This window comes from Pelophylax lessonae, assembly GCF_965119305.1.
Source record: "Pelophylax lessonae genome assembly, chromosome: 9".
Lineage (NCBI taxonomy): Eukaryota > Metazoa > Chordata > Amphibia > Anura > Ranidae > Pelophylax > Pelophylax lessonae.
This window is the reverse complement of record NC_138776.1, coordinates 258,350,537-258,367,775: the sequence shown is the minus strand read 5'-3', so window position 1 is coordinate 258,367,775 and position 17,239 is coordinate 258,350,537. Positions and strand designations below refer to the sequence as shown.

Genomic DNA, 17,239 nt, shown 5'->3' with positions numbered 1-17,239 from the left:
AGGGTCAATTACCTTCTCAGACCATGGTCTGGTCTTTGTGAACATTGACCTGTTGTCCTACATGCCTAACCCATGGATGTGGAAGCTGAATGACTCTTTCATTCAAAATCCCGTGGTCATTGAGATGGTTTCCAGGGAGTTAGGTAACTACTTTTCCTCCAATGTGACTCCAGACAGTGCACCCATTAAGATGTGGGAGCCAAATTAAGATCTGATCCCGCCTTAAAAAAGAGAGAGTTTAACAAATTGAGGATCTCCTGGAATAGATCAGGGCCCTCAAAGCAACCAACAAGAAGTAACTAGCCACTAAGGTTCTCTCTGATGTCACGTTGCTGAGGAAGCAACTGCGCTCCCTCACTTTGGATACAGCGAAAGCCATGTTGGCCAAATCTAGACATACTTTTTATGAGCACAGCAATAAATGTGGAAACCTCTTGGCTCTCGCTCTTACAGCTCAACAAGCCTGTGTATTAATTCCTGAGCTTCTTAATGAGACGCAGCATAAGGCTCATGCAACAGAGGAGATTGTTGAGATAGTTCGACTTTATTATGCATCACTTTACAATCTCTTTCATCCTGATCCTGCTTCTGACCGCTCAGTTAGGGTGACGGCCATTCAGGATTACATTCAGAGTTCAGGTCTTCATCATTTGTCAGATGAAAACTTGGCTGTGTGGGGGAACGCTTTAAAGTGGAGGAATTGGATCTGGCTATAGCTCTTACGCAATCGGGTAAGGCCTCTGATGGTTACTCCGTCCTATATTGCAAAGCTTTGGGTGACCTACTGACACCACATTTTCTAGCGGCGTACAATGCAGCAGGCACGGGGGTTGCTTTCCTGGAGGACATGCTACTTGCTCATTTAACAGGTATTGCGAAGGAAGGGAAGGATCCACTATATTGTCAAAACTATCGCCCAATTTCCCTTCTGAACACTGATCTTAAACTTTTCACCAAAAGCATTGCGTAGCGTCTGATTGAACTGATACCCCAACTGGCCCACTCTGACCAAGTGGGGTTCGTTCCTACAAGGGAGACCTGCAATAATACAATCAATGTGATTAACCTGCTCTATACTGCCCAGGCCCAGAAGATCCCTATGTGTCAGAAGGACTGACACAGAAAACCAACATGTTATTATATCAAGGAACAGTATTCAATGTAATATTCTATGAGTATATTGATATTCTGTACTGTAATAAAGCAATACTCAAGTTACAGAAGAACTCTGAGCTAATCTATACCGTCAGTATTCTAATTAAAGTTATAGCAATATAACTAGAACATGTCCCCTTTAAAAGCAACTATACAGCAATGTCCCTCCCCTTAGCAAGGCCTTGCTATGTTCTTCACCAGCAGTTGGAGCTCATACAAGACAATTTCCACTGCGGTCTAATATAGCAGGATGATATACTGTAATCCTAAGGGGCCTGGTATCTGCTTCACTGTTTGTGCTCAGGGTAAAGATAAGTTGTATACTTGCAGTATGGATCAAAGGCAGGCACCCTCTCACCAACTCTGATGTCTGTCTGTGAGGACCCTATGAAACAGGAGATGCGGTCTCCCACGCTGCGGCATCAGCAAAACTTGCTTCCTCAGGATATTCAGCTGACCTCCACTTTCTCTCTCAGCGCTACTGCAGTGACATCCGCAGTATAGCGACAGGAATCCGAGTTCTGGAAGCGGGTCAGGCCTTCTACAGTAGGCCGCAATCTGCTGTCTCACACACACTCAGCAGACTGATGTGCACGCGATGGGTCCCAAGAGCAAGAGAGTCAAGTCTGTTAGGCAGATCGTTTTATAGCTCCTCCCAAGATGCTCCACTGTCTCCTTGCATTTTGGGAAAGGCAGTTTCTTGAGTAAAGCAGCCAGATGATTATCACCCTGTAAAAGACTACAGTCCCCACAATGCTTTTCTTCCAGCCTCAGGAGTATGATGCATGAAACCTGAGACCAACACTGGAAGGATGCAGAGACAGTCTAAAAGAGCTGAAAGTAAGTCTGCATTATCAGATAATGGCAGTCCGCTACACTTTTCTGGGGACAACCGAAAAGTATGGGTTTATCTTTTACTTTCACTTTCAATCATCATCGTCATAGTAAAAAGAAAAAATAGAGAGGGGGCACAGACAGAAATAATAAGTGATAGGTGTTCTAATCTATCTCTACTCTATCCAAAACTAAAAAAAAAAAAAAGTTTTGCCTTTAGTTATACTTTAACTGCTAAGTTGAATAAAACAAACATCTGCACAAAACGTACAGGCATGTGTGATTTGATTTTACTGTCGCTTATGACTGCAGTAAATGTAGACGATAACAGAATAATGAAGATTGTGGCTTTTTCGCTATTTATTACATTTATAAATATTAAAATTACTATAAAATAGTTATTTTAAACTGCATGGATTTTATCCGTGTGTGTATTTATAGATGTAACATGATAGAGGACCACGAGGAAGCCTGCAAAATGTGTAAACGTATCGTAGACCGCGGTATTTATATTTAACACAAGGTGGTGATCTCACTAGGAACACACACAGACAGGAAGTGATGTAAGGTAGAGACAGGAAGTGGTGAGACAGAAGGAAGCAGAGAGGAGACATTGCTGGAACTGGCAGCAGAGGAGGTAATAAGATATTATTTTATATTTACACCCAGTAACCCCCCCCCCCCCCGAGATTTTGGTTATGATTTATATTACAGATACTTTTAAATATATTTATCCAACTGTCCATCCAGAGCCTCTGGTTTATAGACCGGATACATCCTAAATATAGAGCCATTTATCCAACTGTCCATCCAGAGCCTCTGGTTTATAGACCAGATACATCCTAAATATAGAACCATTTATCCAACTGTCCATCCAGAGCCTCTGGTTTATAGACTGGATACATCCTAAATATAGAACCATTTATCCAACTGTCCATCCAGAGCCTCTGGTTTATAGACCAGATACATCCTAAATATAGAACCATTTATCCAACTGTCCATCCAGAGCCTCTGGTTTATAGACTGGATGCATCCTAAATATAGAGACATTTATCCAACTTTCCATCCAGAGCCTCTGGTTTATAGACCGGATACATCCTAAATATAGAGCCATTTATCCAACTGTCCATCCAGAACCTCTGGTTTATAGACTGGATACATCCTAAATATAGAGACATTTATCCAACTGTCCATCCAGAGCCTCTGGTTTATAGACCAGATACATCCTAAATATAGAACCATTTATCCAACTGTTCATCCAGAGCCTCTGGTTTATAGACCGGATACATCCTAAATATAGAACCATTTATCCAACTGTCCACCCAGAGTCTCTGGTTTATAGATTGGATACATCCTAAATATAGAACCATTTATCCAACTGTCCATCCAGAGCCTCTGGTTTATAGACCAGATACATCCTAAATATAGAACCATTTATCCAACTGTCCATCTAGAGCCTCTGGTTTATAGACCGGATACATCTTAAATATAGAACCATTTATCCAACTGTCCATCCAGAGCCTCTGGTTTATAGACCGGATAAATCCTAAATATAGAACCATTTATCCAACTGTCCATCCAGAGCCTCTGGTTTATAGACCAGATACATCCTAAATATAGAACCATTTATCCAACTGTTCAAGCCTCTGGTTTATAGACCAGATACATTCTAAATATAGAACCATTTATCCAACTGTCCATCCAGAGCCTCTGGTTTAAAGACCGGATACATTCTAAATATAGAACCATTTATCCAACTGTCCATCCAGAGCCTCTGGTTTATAGACGGGATACATTCTAAATATAGAACCATTTATCCAATTGTCTATCCAGAGCCCCTGGTTTACGCTACAGATACAACCCAGCAGATACTGGCTCCACCATGGGCATCACTAGCGCCAAGCACCCAAGGGCTTGTGCGCCTTTGGTCCCGAGCATATGACTACCTGACAGTTTTTTGTTTCAGTTTTGTCACTGTAGTGCCATTGCCACTTACACTGCAGCGCCAGGTTCTTCTGCTGTCAGACCTCAAATACAGTGGCAGTTCAGAGCCATGGAAGGGCTTCCCTAAAGCTTTGACCACCAGACCCAGCCAAGGGGAAGTCCTGCACTCTCTGCTTCATGCACTGTGCGATTTACATACTCCAAACCCCTGTACAATGTGTTAGGCATTACTGACCCCTGAACTTTGTGTCATGCAGGTTTGACTCTGTCCCCTGTGTGTTACTCTTGAGCCCTGCACTCTGCACAGTTCATTGCTAACACGTACACTTTGTGCGTTACACATTCCTGACCCCTGCACTCTGTTAACATTACACAATCACATTTCTAAACCTTCCCCCATCTATGGACGGAAAGGTTTAAATTAATCTCTATTTGTCTATGAGTTCTAATGATGAGCGCAGCCATTATATTATTTGTCTGCAGAGATCTTGTATGGATCACATGATCTCATCAATGAGGATGAAGGACGACCCGAGTCACATGACCGAAAGGATATTGAACCTCACCCTGGAGATCATCTACCTGCTGACCGGAGAGGTGAGGAGGATTCTGGGAGGTCACATGACATCACTCTTATCTCTATTAATAAAACACGGTGTTCCGTGAAAAAACCATACCCGTGAGAAAACCATACCCTCGTCACTTCCGGTGCACCTACGGAGGGTATGGATTTATCACGGTAGTTACACTTGCCGCCGTTACATTAAAACAGCTCCTCTGCAACATTAATCATCTCCGCTCCTTCCCCTCTCACTTCCCTGCTCTCGGCTAATAAATATAACAGCGGATCACGGAGCCGACATCTCCGTCATTTACATCTCATACACCCGCCGCTGCTTTTACATTTACTAGCCGACATCAGGGAAGTGACAGGGAGAGGAGAGGAGATGATTGATGTTGCAGCCGTACTGTTTTTATGTAACCGCCGCAAGTATAACATTATACACACTTCCATTATAATTCCATTCCCTCCGAGCATGCGCACTTCTCTATTTCACAGCTGTTCAATGAGGTTTCCGGGGCTCTGAGCATGCGCACTGTTACGCTGCTCAGCTGTTTCGGACAGGAAGTGACGAGGGTATGGAATTCTAACGAGGTATGGAATTCTAACGTTACAACGGACCTGACCGGAGACGTGAGGAGGATTCTGGGAGGTCACATGACATCACTCTTATCTCTATTAATAAAACACAGACCTGACTGGAGAGGTGAGGAGGATTCTGGGAGGTCACATGACGTCACTCATCTCTAACAATATAACACAGAGTTGACTGGAGAGGTGAGGAGGATTCTGGGAGGTCACATGATATTTTTGCCCTTTCAATGCAGAGTTTTCCTCCGGTAAAGTCTGGTGACTGTCTAACCATCAGAGTGCCTTCTGCCCAGTCCATGAAACCCAAGAGACAAAAAAAGGTTTTGGAAGTTGCCAACAATATCATTGAGCTTCTGACAGGAGAGGTGAGCGGTGCCGGGAATTCTGGGACATTTTCCAGTAACAGACAAGGGATGTGTCTGGATGTTGACTGTATCATTGTGTGTGTCAGGTTCCTATAAGGTGTCAGGATGTCACTGTCACTGTGGAGGAGTTTTTAGAAGGACACGTAGATCTCTACAAAGATATTTCATCTCCAGGTAAGAGGAGACTTTATTGTAAAGGAGAGAGCAGTACGGAGGCTCCACCTAGATCCCCCATCATCTGATAGACACATAGAAACAATGTATTCAGTCAGTTTGTGTGTTTCCTACAGATGGCTCCAGTAATGGGAACGCACCAGAGAGATGTCCCCGTCCTCTGTATTCCCGAGATTCCACACAGGAGGATCACACCATCTCTTACCCTCATCCGGTAGATGGATCTAGTAACAGAAACCCACCAGAGAGATGTCCCCATCCTCTGTATTCCCAGGATTCTACACAGGAAGGTCACATCATCTCACAAAGAGTTAAGTAGAAAACTATTTATGGCTAATACTTACATTTTGAGGTGTTCTGGGCTATGTTGTTACAGCTAATCTCACTTTTATGAAATATTCAGGTTATAAACCAGAGTGCTTTGAAATATGCTGTTGAAGAATGGATAAAAGAGGAGGATGATGAGGTTGGTGTGATGGAGACATTTTCTGAAGGACACAAAGATCCCTTCGAGGATGTTGTGATAGAGCAATTCAATGACAGAAACCCACCAGAGAGATGTCCCCGTCCTCTGTATTCCCCGGATTCCAGACAGAATGATCACACAATCCCTCACCATCATCAGGTAGGAGGACTCGGTGTATAGAACACAGAAGTGATTCTGAACTTTGTGAGATTACATTCTTCTATGTAATCACCTGTTCTAATGTTGACTTTTGACCAAAAAGAGACAACAGGGCAATGTATAGTGAAGGTCCGCATGAACCAGAAGAAGTTCATTAAGAATGATACTTAAAAACGAATGTGTTTTAAAAGGCATCAAAAACAGCCATGGCTCGTAGCGTATTCGTGATATTAAGCGTAGCGCCTAGGGCTATATATTTCTCTGTTGTCTTTTTGGTGATGACATCTCCATGATTGAGGTAAAGGCTATCCCTGTAGTCCAGCATGGGTATATGTTTGGAGGAGTGGAGCTTATTATCCCCTGCCTAATGGAGGTATGTATTGAGGAGGCTGTTAATCCGAACACTGCTGAGGACCATATCTCAACACATCCATTTATTTTTTGGCTCTGGTAAGGAGATATTTTGGGCACTGCGGTCGTGTCCACTTACTGATGCTGGTGATGGGATTTCATCCCGCTGCTGTGAATACAGACCATTTGACAATTCGTGATATATCATAAGTGTAGAGCTGTATCCATTTGTTACATAGTTAGTCAGATTGAAAAAAGACACAAATCCATCTGACTCAACCAATAAAAAAAAACAAAAAAAAAAAACAGTAAAGAAAACCCAACCATACACTCCCATATACACAATCCTATACCCGTGGTTGATCTAGAGGAAGGCGAAAAAAACCCAGCAAAGCATGATCCAATTTGCTACAGCAGGGGACAAAAATTCCTTCCTGATCCCCAGAGAGCCAATCGGATATTCCCTGGATCAACTTTACCTATAAATATTAGTACGCAGTTATATTATGTACACCCAGGAAAGAATCCAGGCCTTTTTTTAAAGCAATCTACTGAGCTGGCCAGAACCACCTCTGGAGGGAGTCTATTCCACATTTTCACAGCTCTTACAGTGAAGAAACCTTTCAGTTTTATGAGACTAAATCAGTTTTCCTCTAGATGTAACGAGTGCCCCTTGTCCTCCCTGATGACCTTAAAGTGAATAACTCAACACCAAGTTCACTATATGGACCCCTTATGTATTTATACATTTTGATCATATCCCCCCTTATGTATTTATACATGTTGATCATATCCCCCATTAATCTCCTCTTCACAAGAGAGAATAAATTCAGTTCCTCTAATCTCTCCTCATAGCTGAGCTCCTCCATGACTCATATCAGTTTGGTTGCCCTTCTCTGCACTTTCTCCAGTTCTCCGATATCCTTTTTAAGAACTGGTGCCCAAAACTGAACTGCATATTCCAGATGAGGTCTTACTAATGATTTGTACAGGGGCAAAATGATATCTCTCTCTCTGGAGTCCATGCCTCTGGTAATACATGAAAGGACTTTGCTTGCGTTGGAAACCGCAGCTTGGCATTGCATGCTATTATTAGCTTATGATCTACCAGAACACCCAGATCCTTCTCCACTATGGATTCCCCCCAGTTCTACTCCGCCTAGTATGTATGATGAGTGGGTATTCTTAGCCCCCAAGTGCAGAACTTTACATTTATCAACATTAAACCTCATTTGCCACATAGTTGCCCAATGAAACAGTGTATTGATGTCAGCTTGTAAGTTGGAGACATCCTGTAAAGAAGTTATTCCATTGCAAAGCTTGGGGTCATCTGCAAAGACTGAAATGGTACTTTTAATCCCAGACCTGATATAATTTATAAAGATATATTAAAAATTAAGGGTCCCAACACTGAACCTTGGGGTACACCACTGATAACCTTAGACCATTTAGAGTAAGAATCATTAACCACTACTCTCTGAATTCTATCTCTTAGCCAATTTGTATTTTTTTATATCTGCCTGGAGTTCGGCTTTAATAGATGTTTTTTTATTATTTTGGGGTTTAGGTTGAAGAACGGATAAATATAAAAGTTGAGGTTAAAGAAGAAGAGGAAGAAGTAGAAACGTATGTGGGGGGTGATCAGCCGCCCATGGAGGAGGTTGGGATGATTATGAAAAGTGAAGAGGAAGAAATGATTCTACTTATTAACATAAGTAAGTATAGGCACTATGGAAGAAACGGGTCAAAGTCTCATTTTGCTTCTGAGTGTTCTCTCTTACTGACCTTTTTATATTTATTTAAACATTTTCTTTCTAACAGATGGATGTGATGTCGGGAATTCCTCTGAGAGACATCTTCTATTATCTGCTGATTGTAAGTCAGAAGATGATGTCATCACACAGGATCCTCCAGGAGGAAATCCAAATACACAAAATATCCATCACAGACCTTCCTGTCCGGAGACATCAATGGATCCCTCTGATCAGGGGGAATCTTCTCACCAATCACATACTAGGATTGCAAATATCCATTTAGGATCTCACACTGCAGATAGATCAACAGATCCTTCTAAACCCAAGGAATCTTCCTTACCCCATGAAGGAGCTCACCGAGGTGACAATATATTGTCATGTCTAGGGTGCGGGAGATCTTTTAAGACCAAATCTGAACTTCGTATCCATCTCAGATCTCATACCAGTGTAACCCTTACATGTTCAAAATGCGGGAAATCTTTTACTAAGGAAAGCGAATTTCTTGCACATCGGAGACTTCACAAGGCTGAGAATCCATATATATGTTCAGCGTGTGGGAAATGTTTCGCTGACAAAAACGAGCTACTTGTACACCAGAAAGTTCACATAGGAGTGCGTCCTTTTTCGTGTTCAGAGTGCGGGAAATGTTTCACTGGGAAAAGCATACTTTTAACGCACCAGAGACTTCACACAGGCGAGCGACCGTTTATATGCACAGAGTGCGGGAAAAGTTTCACTCAGAAAGTTTGCCTTGTTTCACACCAGAGAATTCACACGAGTGAGCGCCCTTATTCGTGTTCAGAGTGTGGGAAATGTTTCACTCAGAAAAGAACCCTTGTTAAACACCAGAGAATTCACACGGGCGAGCGTCCCTATTCGTGTTCAGAGTGCGGGAGATGTTTCATCGAGAAAAGCGTGCTGCTTTCACACCAGAGGATTCACACTGGGGAGCGTCCTTTCTTATGCACAGAGTGCGGGAAAAGCTTCACTCAGAAAGGAAGCCTGATTATACACCAAAGACTACATAAAAGCGAGCGGCCTTTTTCTTGTTCGGAATGCGGGAGATCTTTCACTGTAAAAGCCAAGTTTCTCGCCCACCAGAGGAGTCACACAGAGGAGAGTACTTATTCTTGTCCAGACTGCGGGAAATGTTTTAGTCTGAAAGCCCAACTACTTTCGCATCAGAAAAGCCACACGGGTAAACATCCTTTTCCCTGTCCAGTGTGCGGGATATGTTTCTCCGAGAAAGCAAATCTTCATAGACACCAGAGGAGTCACACGAGTGAGCGCCCTTTTGCATGTTCAGCGTGCGGGAAATGTTTTACACGTAATGCAAATCTAGTTAGACATCAGAGTACACACACTTCATGATAGTATTAATAAATAAATGGTGATAATAAACAGAAGGTTTTGTTCAGTCCATTGACAAATTATATGATAAAAATTATATTTAAAGATTAACATTCCCGTAAAAGTAACATATGATGTGTAGTCTGGCCTGGTGGGGCACCTGCTGGTTTCCGTTATTTTTTTTGGAGATTCCAGTCATGAGATCTTCCTGCCTCTACTGGCCCTCACATTGGGGTGTCTCCGTTCCTTTTTTCCTCCATGATTGTATAGTAGAGAAGTGTTTTACGGGGATCGGCACACCCACACTTGCATCCCTTTTGCTCTTTAATGGCCAAACCTTTGTAAGAAATGACTACATAAAAGCTAAGCTCAAATCTATATCCAAGCATCAGTCCGTATCCATTATCTACATGATAATTTTATAATTAATTTGTTAATTTGACATCATGCCCAAGGACTTCAAAAGACTCAGTGGAAATAGCAGTGGTCAACAATGACGCCTTTTACTTCCCAAGATGCTGGCAAACATCTCATCCAAGGAACACCTTTCGGTTGGTTGCTAGTCACCATTGCCTTTTGTTCAACTTTTGTCAGGACCGGGATCTGAACCCCCAACCTCTGCTGCATTTGGCAGTAGCTCTTCTTACTAAGACACCTAAGATAGTGGACACTATCCTGTCTGATTCTTTCTTACCTTGTGCCTTGTTTCTGGTGAACCTTGAATTCCTTGCTCCTCCTGTGAACTTCCTATTTAATCCATGTCTTTGCACTTCCTGTTTGCCAGATTATTGTGCTCTTTCCAGCTGACATCTTGCTCCTTTGCGTACCTGCAGCTGTACTTATCTCCACTACTTTGGCTTGATCCTCAACTACACTTCCGCATGATTCCAACCTGCAACCATTTGTTACAGATCTTTGGCTTGTTCCTAGAATACTCTTCTGCTTGATCCCAACCTGCAACCATTCCTTATTAACCTTTGACTTGTTCCTTGACTACGCTTCTGCTTAATCCCAACCTGCAACCACTTGTTACAAACCTTTGGCTTGTTCCTCGACTACACTTTCCCTTGATCCCAAACCTGCAACCATTCCTTATCGACCTTTGGCTTTTCCCCAACTACACTTCTGCTTGATTCCAACCGGCAACCATTTTTTACCGACCTTTGGCTTGTTCCTTGACTTTGCTTCCACTTGATCACAACCTGCAACAATTCCTTATCGACCTTTAGCTTGTTCCTTGACTACGCTTCTGCTTAATCCCAACCTGCAACCACTTGTTACCAACCTTTGGCTTGTTCCTCGACTAAACCTCCGTGTGATCTCAACCTGCAACCATTCGTTACTGATCTTTGGCTTGTTCCTCAATTACACTTCTGCTTGATTCCAACCTGCAAACACTTGTTACTAGGGCTGCGCATCTTCACTTACCTCACGATTCGATGCGATTACGATTATTAGGGTCGCGATTCGATACGATTCGATTCCGCGATGCATCACGATGCATCACGATTACTATTAGGATCCTTTTCTAAAGGGGGATCTATGGTGATCCTGCTCTGAAGGCGGATCTATGGGGACCCTTCTCTAAAGGGGGATCTATGGGGACCCTGCTCTAAAGGAGATCTATGGGGAGCCTGGGCCTGTCCTAAAGGGGATCCAGGGGAACTGAGCTCTAAAGGGGGATCTATGGGGACCCTGCTCTAAAGGGGGATCTATGGAATCGCCATAGATCCCCCTTTAGAGCAGGCCAGCATCCCCATAGATCCCCCTTTAGTAGAGCAGGTCCCCTCATAGATCCCCCTTTAGAGCAGGCCACATCAGGTTAGAAGAGTTACCTGATGCTAGTTGTAGTACCGTAGGCCCTGGTAAGGAGGAATGCAGAGTCTGTAGTAGTCCCCCTAGTTGTAGTATAACAGGCCCTGGTAAGGAGGAATGCTGGGCTCTGTAGTGCCCCTAGTTGTATTATAGCAGGCCCTGGTAAGGAGGAATGCTGGGCCCTGTAGTGCCCCGACTTACCAGGAGGCAGAGCTGCAGCCAGTTGTGGATGAAGTAGCGGTAGGTGTATGGAGTAGGCAGTGTTGGGGGTAACTAGTTACAAAGTAACTGATTACAGTAACTACATTACTTTTTTTGGTAACTAAGTAAAGTAACTAGTTACAATACTAATATTGGTAACTACACTACTTTACTAGGCTATAGGAGGTAACTACACTACTTTACTAGGCTATAGGAACGCGCTTTCCTGCGTTACCCAAGCCATGCGATACAATCGTTATTTCGAAGAATAGAGAGGGATGAAGTTTATGAATTTTTGTTGCACTTTATGTTTTATTCTGTTTTTCAGCTTTTGTTCTCATGTTTCCCAATGCCTGTGTTTATACAATAAACTCTATGCAGAAAGAGTGTCATGTATCTTCTTCTACACGGTCAATTAAGAAAGAGGATAGTAAAGTAATAAGTAGTGAAGTTACTTTTCAAATGCAGTAACTAGTAAAGTAATCTCATTACAATTTACAGAAGTAACTAGTAACTAGTTACATTTTTTGAGTAACTACCCCAACACTGGGAGTAGGGCTCGGACAGGTCCTGGGTGATGAGCCTCATGTTGGGAATTTGGAGCTCGGACTAGTGCAGTGCACGGTACAGGCGGAAAGCAGGGCCTCCTCGCTCCCCTGTGGTCAACTCAGGCTGTCTGCCGAGAACCGCACCGCTACCAGAAGTGTACCGAGCTGGGAAGGCCACGACTTCGGGCGGCCGGGCTGTCAGAGCGGGCGGTCGGGCAGCAGCGTGCTAAGTGGGCGTGCCGTGTGTATCCCGGGGGCCAGAGAGAGCACTGATAGCTTCGCTCTCCTCCTCTCCCGCGCCGCGAGGAGGAGCTCCGTATCCCACAAGCCCGGCCAGCGCCGCCATGTCACTTCTGTCCCCGCCCCCGGAAGTGACGTCATTAGGTAATCGATTATTCAACCACCCCGAATCGATGCAGAATCGCGAAGGGTCGCATCGCGATGCATCGATTCGGCGATTATATTCAGCAGCCCTACTTGTTACCAACCTTTGGCTTGTTTACTGACTACACTTCTTCCTAATCCCTACCCACTATATCTGCTAAAGAACCCCGGCTTGCTAACCTCCAGGTTCAGGCGATGCTGAGGACTGCAACCCTGGACTGACACGCAGCAAAACCCATCTGCACCATCAGGAGCTCTGGTGAATACCGGTAAGTGCTTAGACTCCAGACCTCGGGTGAGCATGTGTCATTCACCAGGATGACCTGCTGCTGAACTAATCCAGCTGGTTGGTGGGAGCCTCTCTACTGCCATAGCTACTGGTCTTCGAGCCTGACCCCTGACTGTGACAACTTTACTAAAGAAGCTGGCTTGTCAATGATCTGGACACTAGATGGTTTTTAATAGATATGATATAATTTAATATTTTAATTTGATAAAATATACAAAACTTGATGTAGTTTCTTGCTTGGTTATATTGTGCTACTATTTCTAAACTTCACAAGTCTGTTCCCCCCCCTTTTTTTTTTTTAATAATTACTATTATTCTTAGATGGTGATTGGAATGAGAAAGTGTGTTCATAGAAAGTTATCCATTGTTGTTTTACTAATCAGATGGAGATTCCAGAAGGTCCAGTTCCACATGTGTCAGCTGGTATTCTAAGGATCTATGGAGCCACTACAAATGCCACATGGAATATTCCCACTGCTGCCATCTTGATAAGCCTTGTCAGGAATTAGCAGTAGAGATGGCCAAATCTGTGTGGCTACACTTAAGAAATGGAGACTAAACCATATACAGTATATAATAAAGTAAATGTATTCGTAGTAAAACAAAAGGCATCCAAACACCAGCAAATATCTAACATTAACTGAAAGATAAAATGCCTAACTACCTAACTATAATGCAATATACACTGCTCAAAAAAATTAAAAGAACACTTTGAAAACACATCAGATCTCAATGGGGAAAAATCTCGTGCTGGATATCTATACTGATATGGACTGGGTATTGTGTTGAGAAGGAAAGGATGACACATTGATGGAAATGAAAATTATTACCCTACAGAGGGCTGAATTCAAAGACACCCGCAAATCAAAGTGAAAAAATTATGCAGCAGGCTAGTCCATTTTTCTGAAATGTTATTGCAGCAACTCATGGTCCTCAGTAGTTTGTATGGACCCCACGTGCTTGCATGCATGCCTGATAATGTCGGGACATGCTCCTAATGAGACAACAGATGGTGTCCTGGGGTATTTCCTCCCAGATCTGGACCAGGGCATCATTGAGTTACTGAACAGACTAAGGTGCAACCTGGCGGCGTTGAATGGATCGAAACATAATGTCCCAGAAGTGTTCTATTGGATTTAGGTCAGGCAAGTGTGGGGGCCATTCAGTGGTATCAATTCCTTCATCCTCCAGGAACTGGCTGCATACTCTCGCCACATGAGGCTGGGCATTGTCGTGCACCAGGAGGAAACCAGGACCCAATGCACCAGAGTAGGTTCTGACAATGGGTCCAAGGATCTCATCCCGATACCTAATGGCAGTCAGGGTGCCATTGTCTAGCCTGTAGAGGTCTGTGCGTCCCTCTATGGATATGCCTCCCCAGACCATCACTGACCCAGGACCAAAACCGGTCCTGCTGAACGATGTTACAGGCAGCATAACATTCTCCACAGCTTCTCCAGACCCTTTTACGTCTGTCACATGTGCTCGGGGTGAACCTGCTCTCATCTGTGAAAAGCAAAAGTTGCCAGTGGTGGACCTGCCAATTCTGGTGTTCAATGGCAAATGCCAATCAAACTCCACAGTGCTGGGCAGTGAGCACAGGGCCTACTAGAGGACCTCAGGCCACCCTCATGAAGTCTGTTTCTGATTGGTCAGAGACATTCACACCAGTGGCCTGTTGGAGGTCATTTTGTAGGGCACTGGCAGTGCTCATCCTGTTCCTCCTTGCACAAAGGAGCAGATACCGGTCCTGCTGATGGGTTAAGGACCTTCTACAGCCCTGTCCAGCTCTCCTAGAGTAACTGCCTGTCTCCTTGAATCTCCTCCAGGCTCTTGAGACTGTGCTGGGAGACACCGAAAACCTTCTGGCAATGGCACGTATGGATGTGCTTTCCTGGAGGAGTTGGACTGCCTGTGCAACCTCTGTAGGGTCCAGGTATCACCCCCATGCTACCAGTAGTGACACTGACCCTAGCCAAGTGTCAAACTAGTGAAAAACAGCCAGAAAAGCTGAGTAGGGAAAAACATGTCAGTGGCCTCCACCCGTAAAATCTTTTTTGTTTTGGAGGTCGTCTCATTGTTGCCCATCTAGTCCACCTGTTAATCAGTTTCAGCTGCTTTGGTGATAATGAAATTAACAACCCCCTCTGCTACTTAACTGACCAGATCAATATCCCAGGAGTTTACCTGACTTGATGCTATACTCTGATTAAAGTGTTCCTTTAATTTTTTTGAGCAGCGTATATACAAGGTGAGGAACACAGGTTATAGGGAATACCTGCAAGGATAAGATGCAAGGAAGGAGGGAACCTGTGCAGGAAGCTCAGGACAAGCAAAATTCTGTCTGATAAAAAAGGCATAGAAGTGTTTTGGAAGCAACACCACTCCCCCTCCAACATGGTTCAAGATAAACCTTAGATGGATTAAGAGAAAACCGTGACTTCACAGGTCTATATCAGACTAGTATTGAACTCTGCACGTGGAGCAACAACATGACAGCAGTCCTGTCCATACTCTCAGGTAGTACCACTTCCTGGGGAGGGAGTTCCACATATTTACTACTCTTACAATAAAGAACCCTTGCAATATAAGGGGAAACTATCTTTCTGTTAACCTCCTGTCCTCTTCAGGGAAGACTGTTTATTAATGCTACTGAAGTCACCATTGATATATATGTACATTGTAATCATATTCCTTCTTAAGCACATCTTCTCCTACATGAATAACTGTAATCTATGTAATTGATAGTCATAGCTGAGGTCCTCCATCCCCCCTAATTTTGTTGTCCCTTGTTGAATTTTTTCTAATTCAACAACATCATTCCAGAGCTGGGTTTCTGAACTAGAGTCCTGTGGATCCCTAGGGTTCCTCCAGAGGTTGCTAGGGGTTCCTTGAGCAATTTTTTCCTCTCAGATAAGTTCCCACTGACACCACTGATCTTTTTAGCACATGGTAGCTACACGATGAAGATTCTCGACAAAGTATTCCAATGCAAAGACATTACACGAAGATCAGACTTGCTTATGCACTCATTTTTCCAGCTCGAAATTCTGGATGTGAAATCTGGACACTAAGAAAACAGGATAGAAAAAAAGATTGACTCACTTGAGCTTTGGTGCTGGAGAAAGATTTTGTGCGTGCTGTGACCAGCCCGTAGAAATATTCAATTGATTCCAGAACCAAGAGAAATCACTGGAGAAGTATATAATGTTTCAGAAGATCGAAGGAACCAGGCGAAGAGGGAGACTGACTACTAGGTGGTTGGACACATTGACCAGAGCTGTGGGGTTGACACTGGAGGATCTTACCAGACTAGCACAAAGCTGACTTCTTTTTAGAGCTCTTATTCATCAAGTCGCTAGGACTCAGACATGAGTGTTGGAACTTAATAATAATAATAAGGGTGTAATTCTTCCCAATGACCACAAGCGTAAGGAGCATTCTTCCCACTGACCATCACACTAATGTATCCTGAGTTGTAGATATAGTCATATTTAGCAGGGCTTCCCTAAGACTGGAGAGTTATTTCAAGGGTTCCTCTTTGATGAAAAGGTTGAGAGAGGCTGCTCCAGAGGACTGATGACCAAAACTGAATTCCGTATTCAATATGAGGGTGAACCAGTGCTTTGTAATAGATATGTGCAGGGCCATTTATAAGGCTGTACAACTGGCTCTGTTGTACTGGGCCCAGGCCTCATCAGCTAAACAGGGGGGCCTAGGCAACTTTATTGTTCATTGCTGCCTAAAAAAAATAATTCATTTTACTAGACCACACCCCTGCTCCTACTTGCTTACCAGGGCTTAAATTACATTTCCCTGGGCCCCATCATTTCAGCAGAGAGGGCCCAGGAGGTAGGAGCAGAGAAGAAACTTTTTTGTTTCCTCATTTTCGGGGTACAGGAGGATAAAGTCAGTGTCTCTGTTCTATTGCACCTCGGGGGGGGGGGGGGTACCTTTGGTTAATGTTTGAAGCATCCAAAATAATGTAACGAGGAATTGATTTGGATCCATTTCGTTTTTACGTTGTATTAACATTTTTCATTATTATAAAAAATGCACTACATACGAAATGAAAACATATTGCAATAAATACAGTAAGGTATAAAAGTTAAATAGGATAATGATTCCTACTTATTGCGTTTGGGTTGGATGGAGGCAGATCAGTCAGAATCTTTGAATCATAACATAGTTCCATAGTTAGTGAGGTTGAAAAAGACATCTGTCCATCCAGTTCAACCCACAATGTGTGTGTTTTTACTGTTACCCATACATTTTATACCCCTGTATGTTGTGGTCT

General features: G+C 43.4%; 1 protein-coding gene across 1 annotated transcript; it reads left to right on the top strand.

Annotated features, from left to right (window-relative positions):
* Positions 1–377: 377 nt before the first annotated feature.
* On the top strand, positions 378–9,784 carry LOC309564406 (uncharacterized protein; the record flags this gene model as incomplete). The annotated part of the gene is made up of 8 exons (XM_082269034.1): positions 378–671; positions 4,417–4,530; positions 5,323–5,451; positions 5,538–5,625; positions 5,742–5,935; positions 6,029–6,250; positions 8,169–8,316; positions 8,423–9,784. 8 exons carry the CDS (start codon positions 378–380, stop codon positions 9,724–9,726), a joined length of 2,493 nt encoding a protein of 830 aa, XP_082125160.1. The 3' UTR covers positions 9,727–9,784.
* Between the last annotated feature and the right edge of the window lie 7,455 nt (positions 9,785–17,239).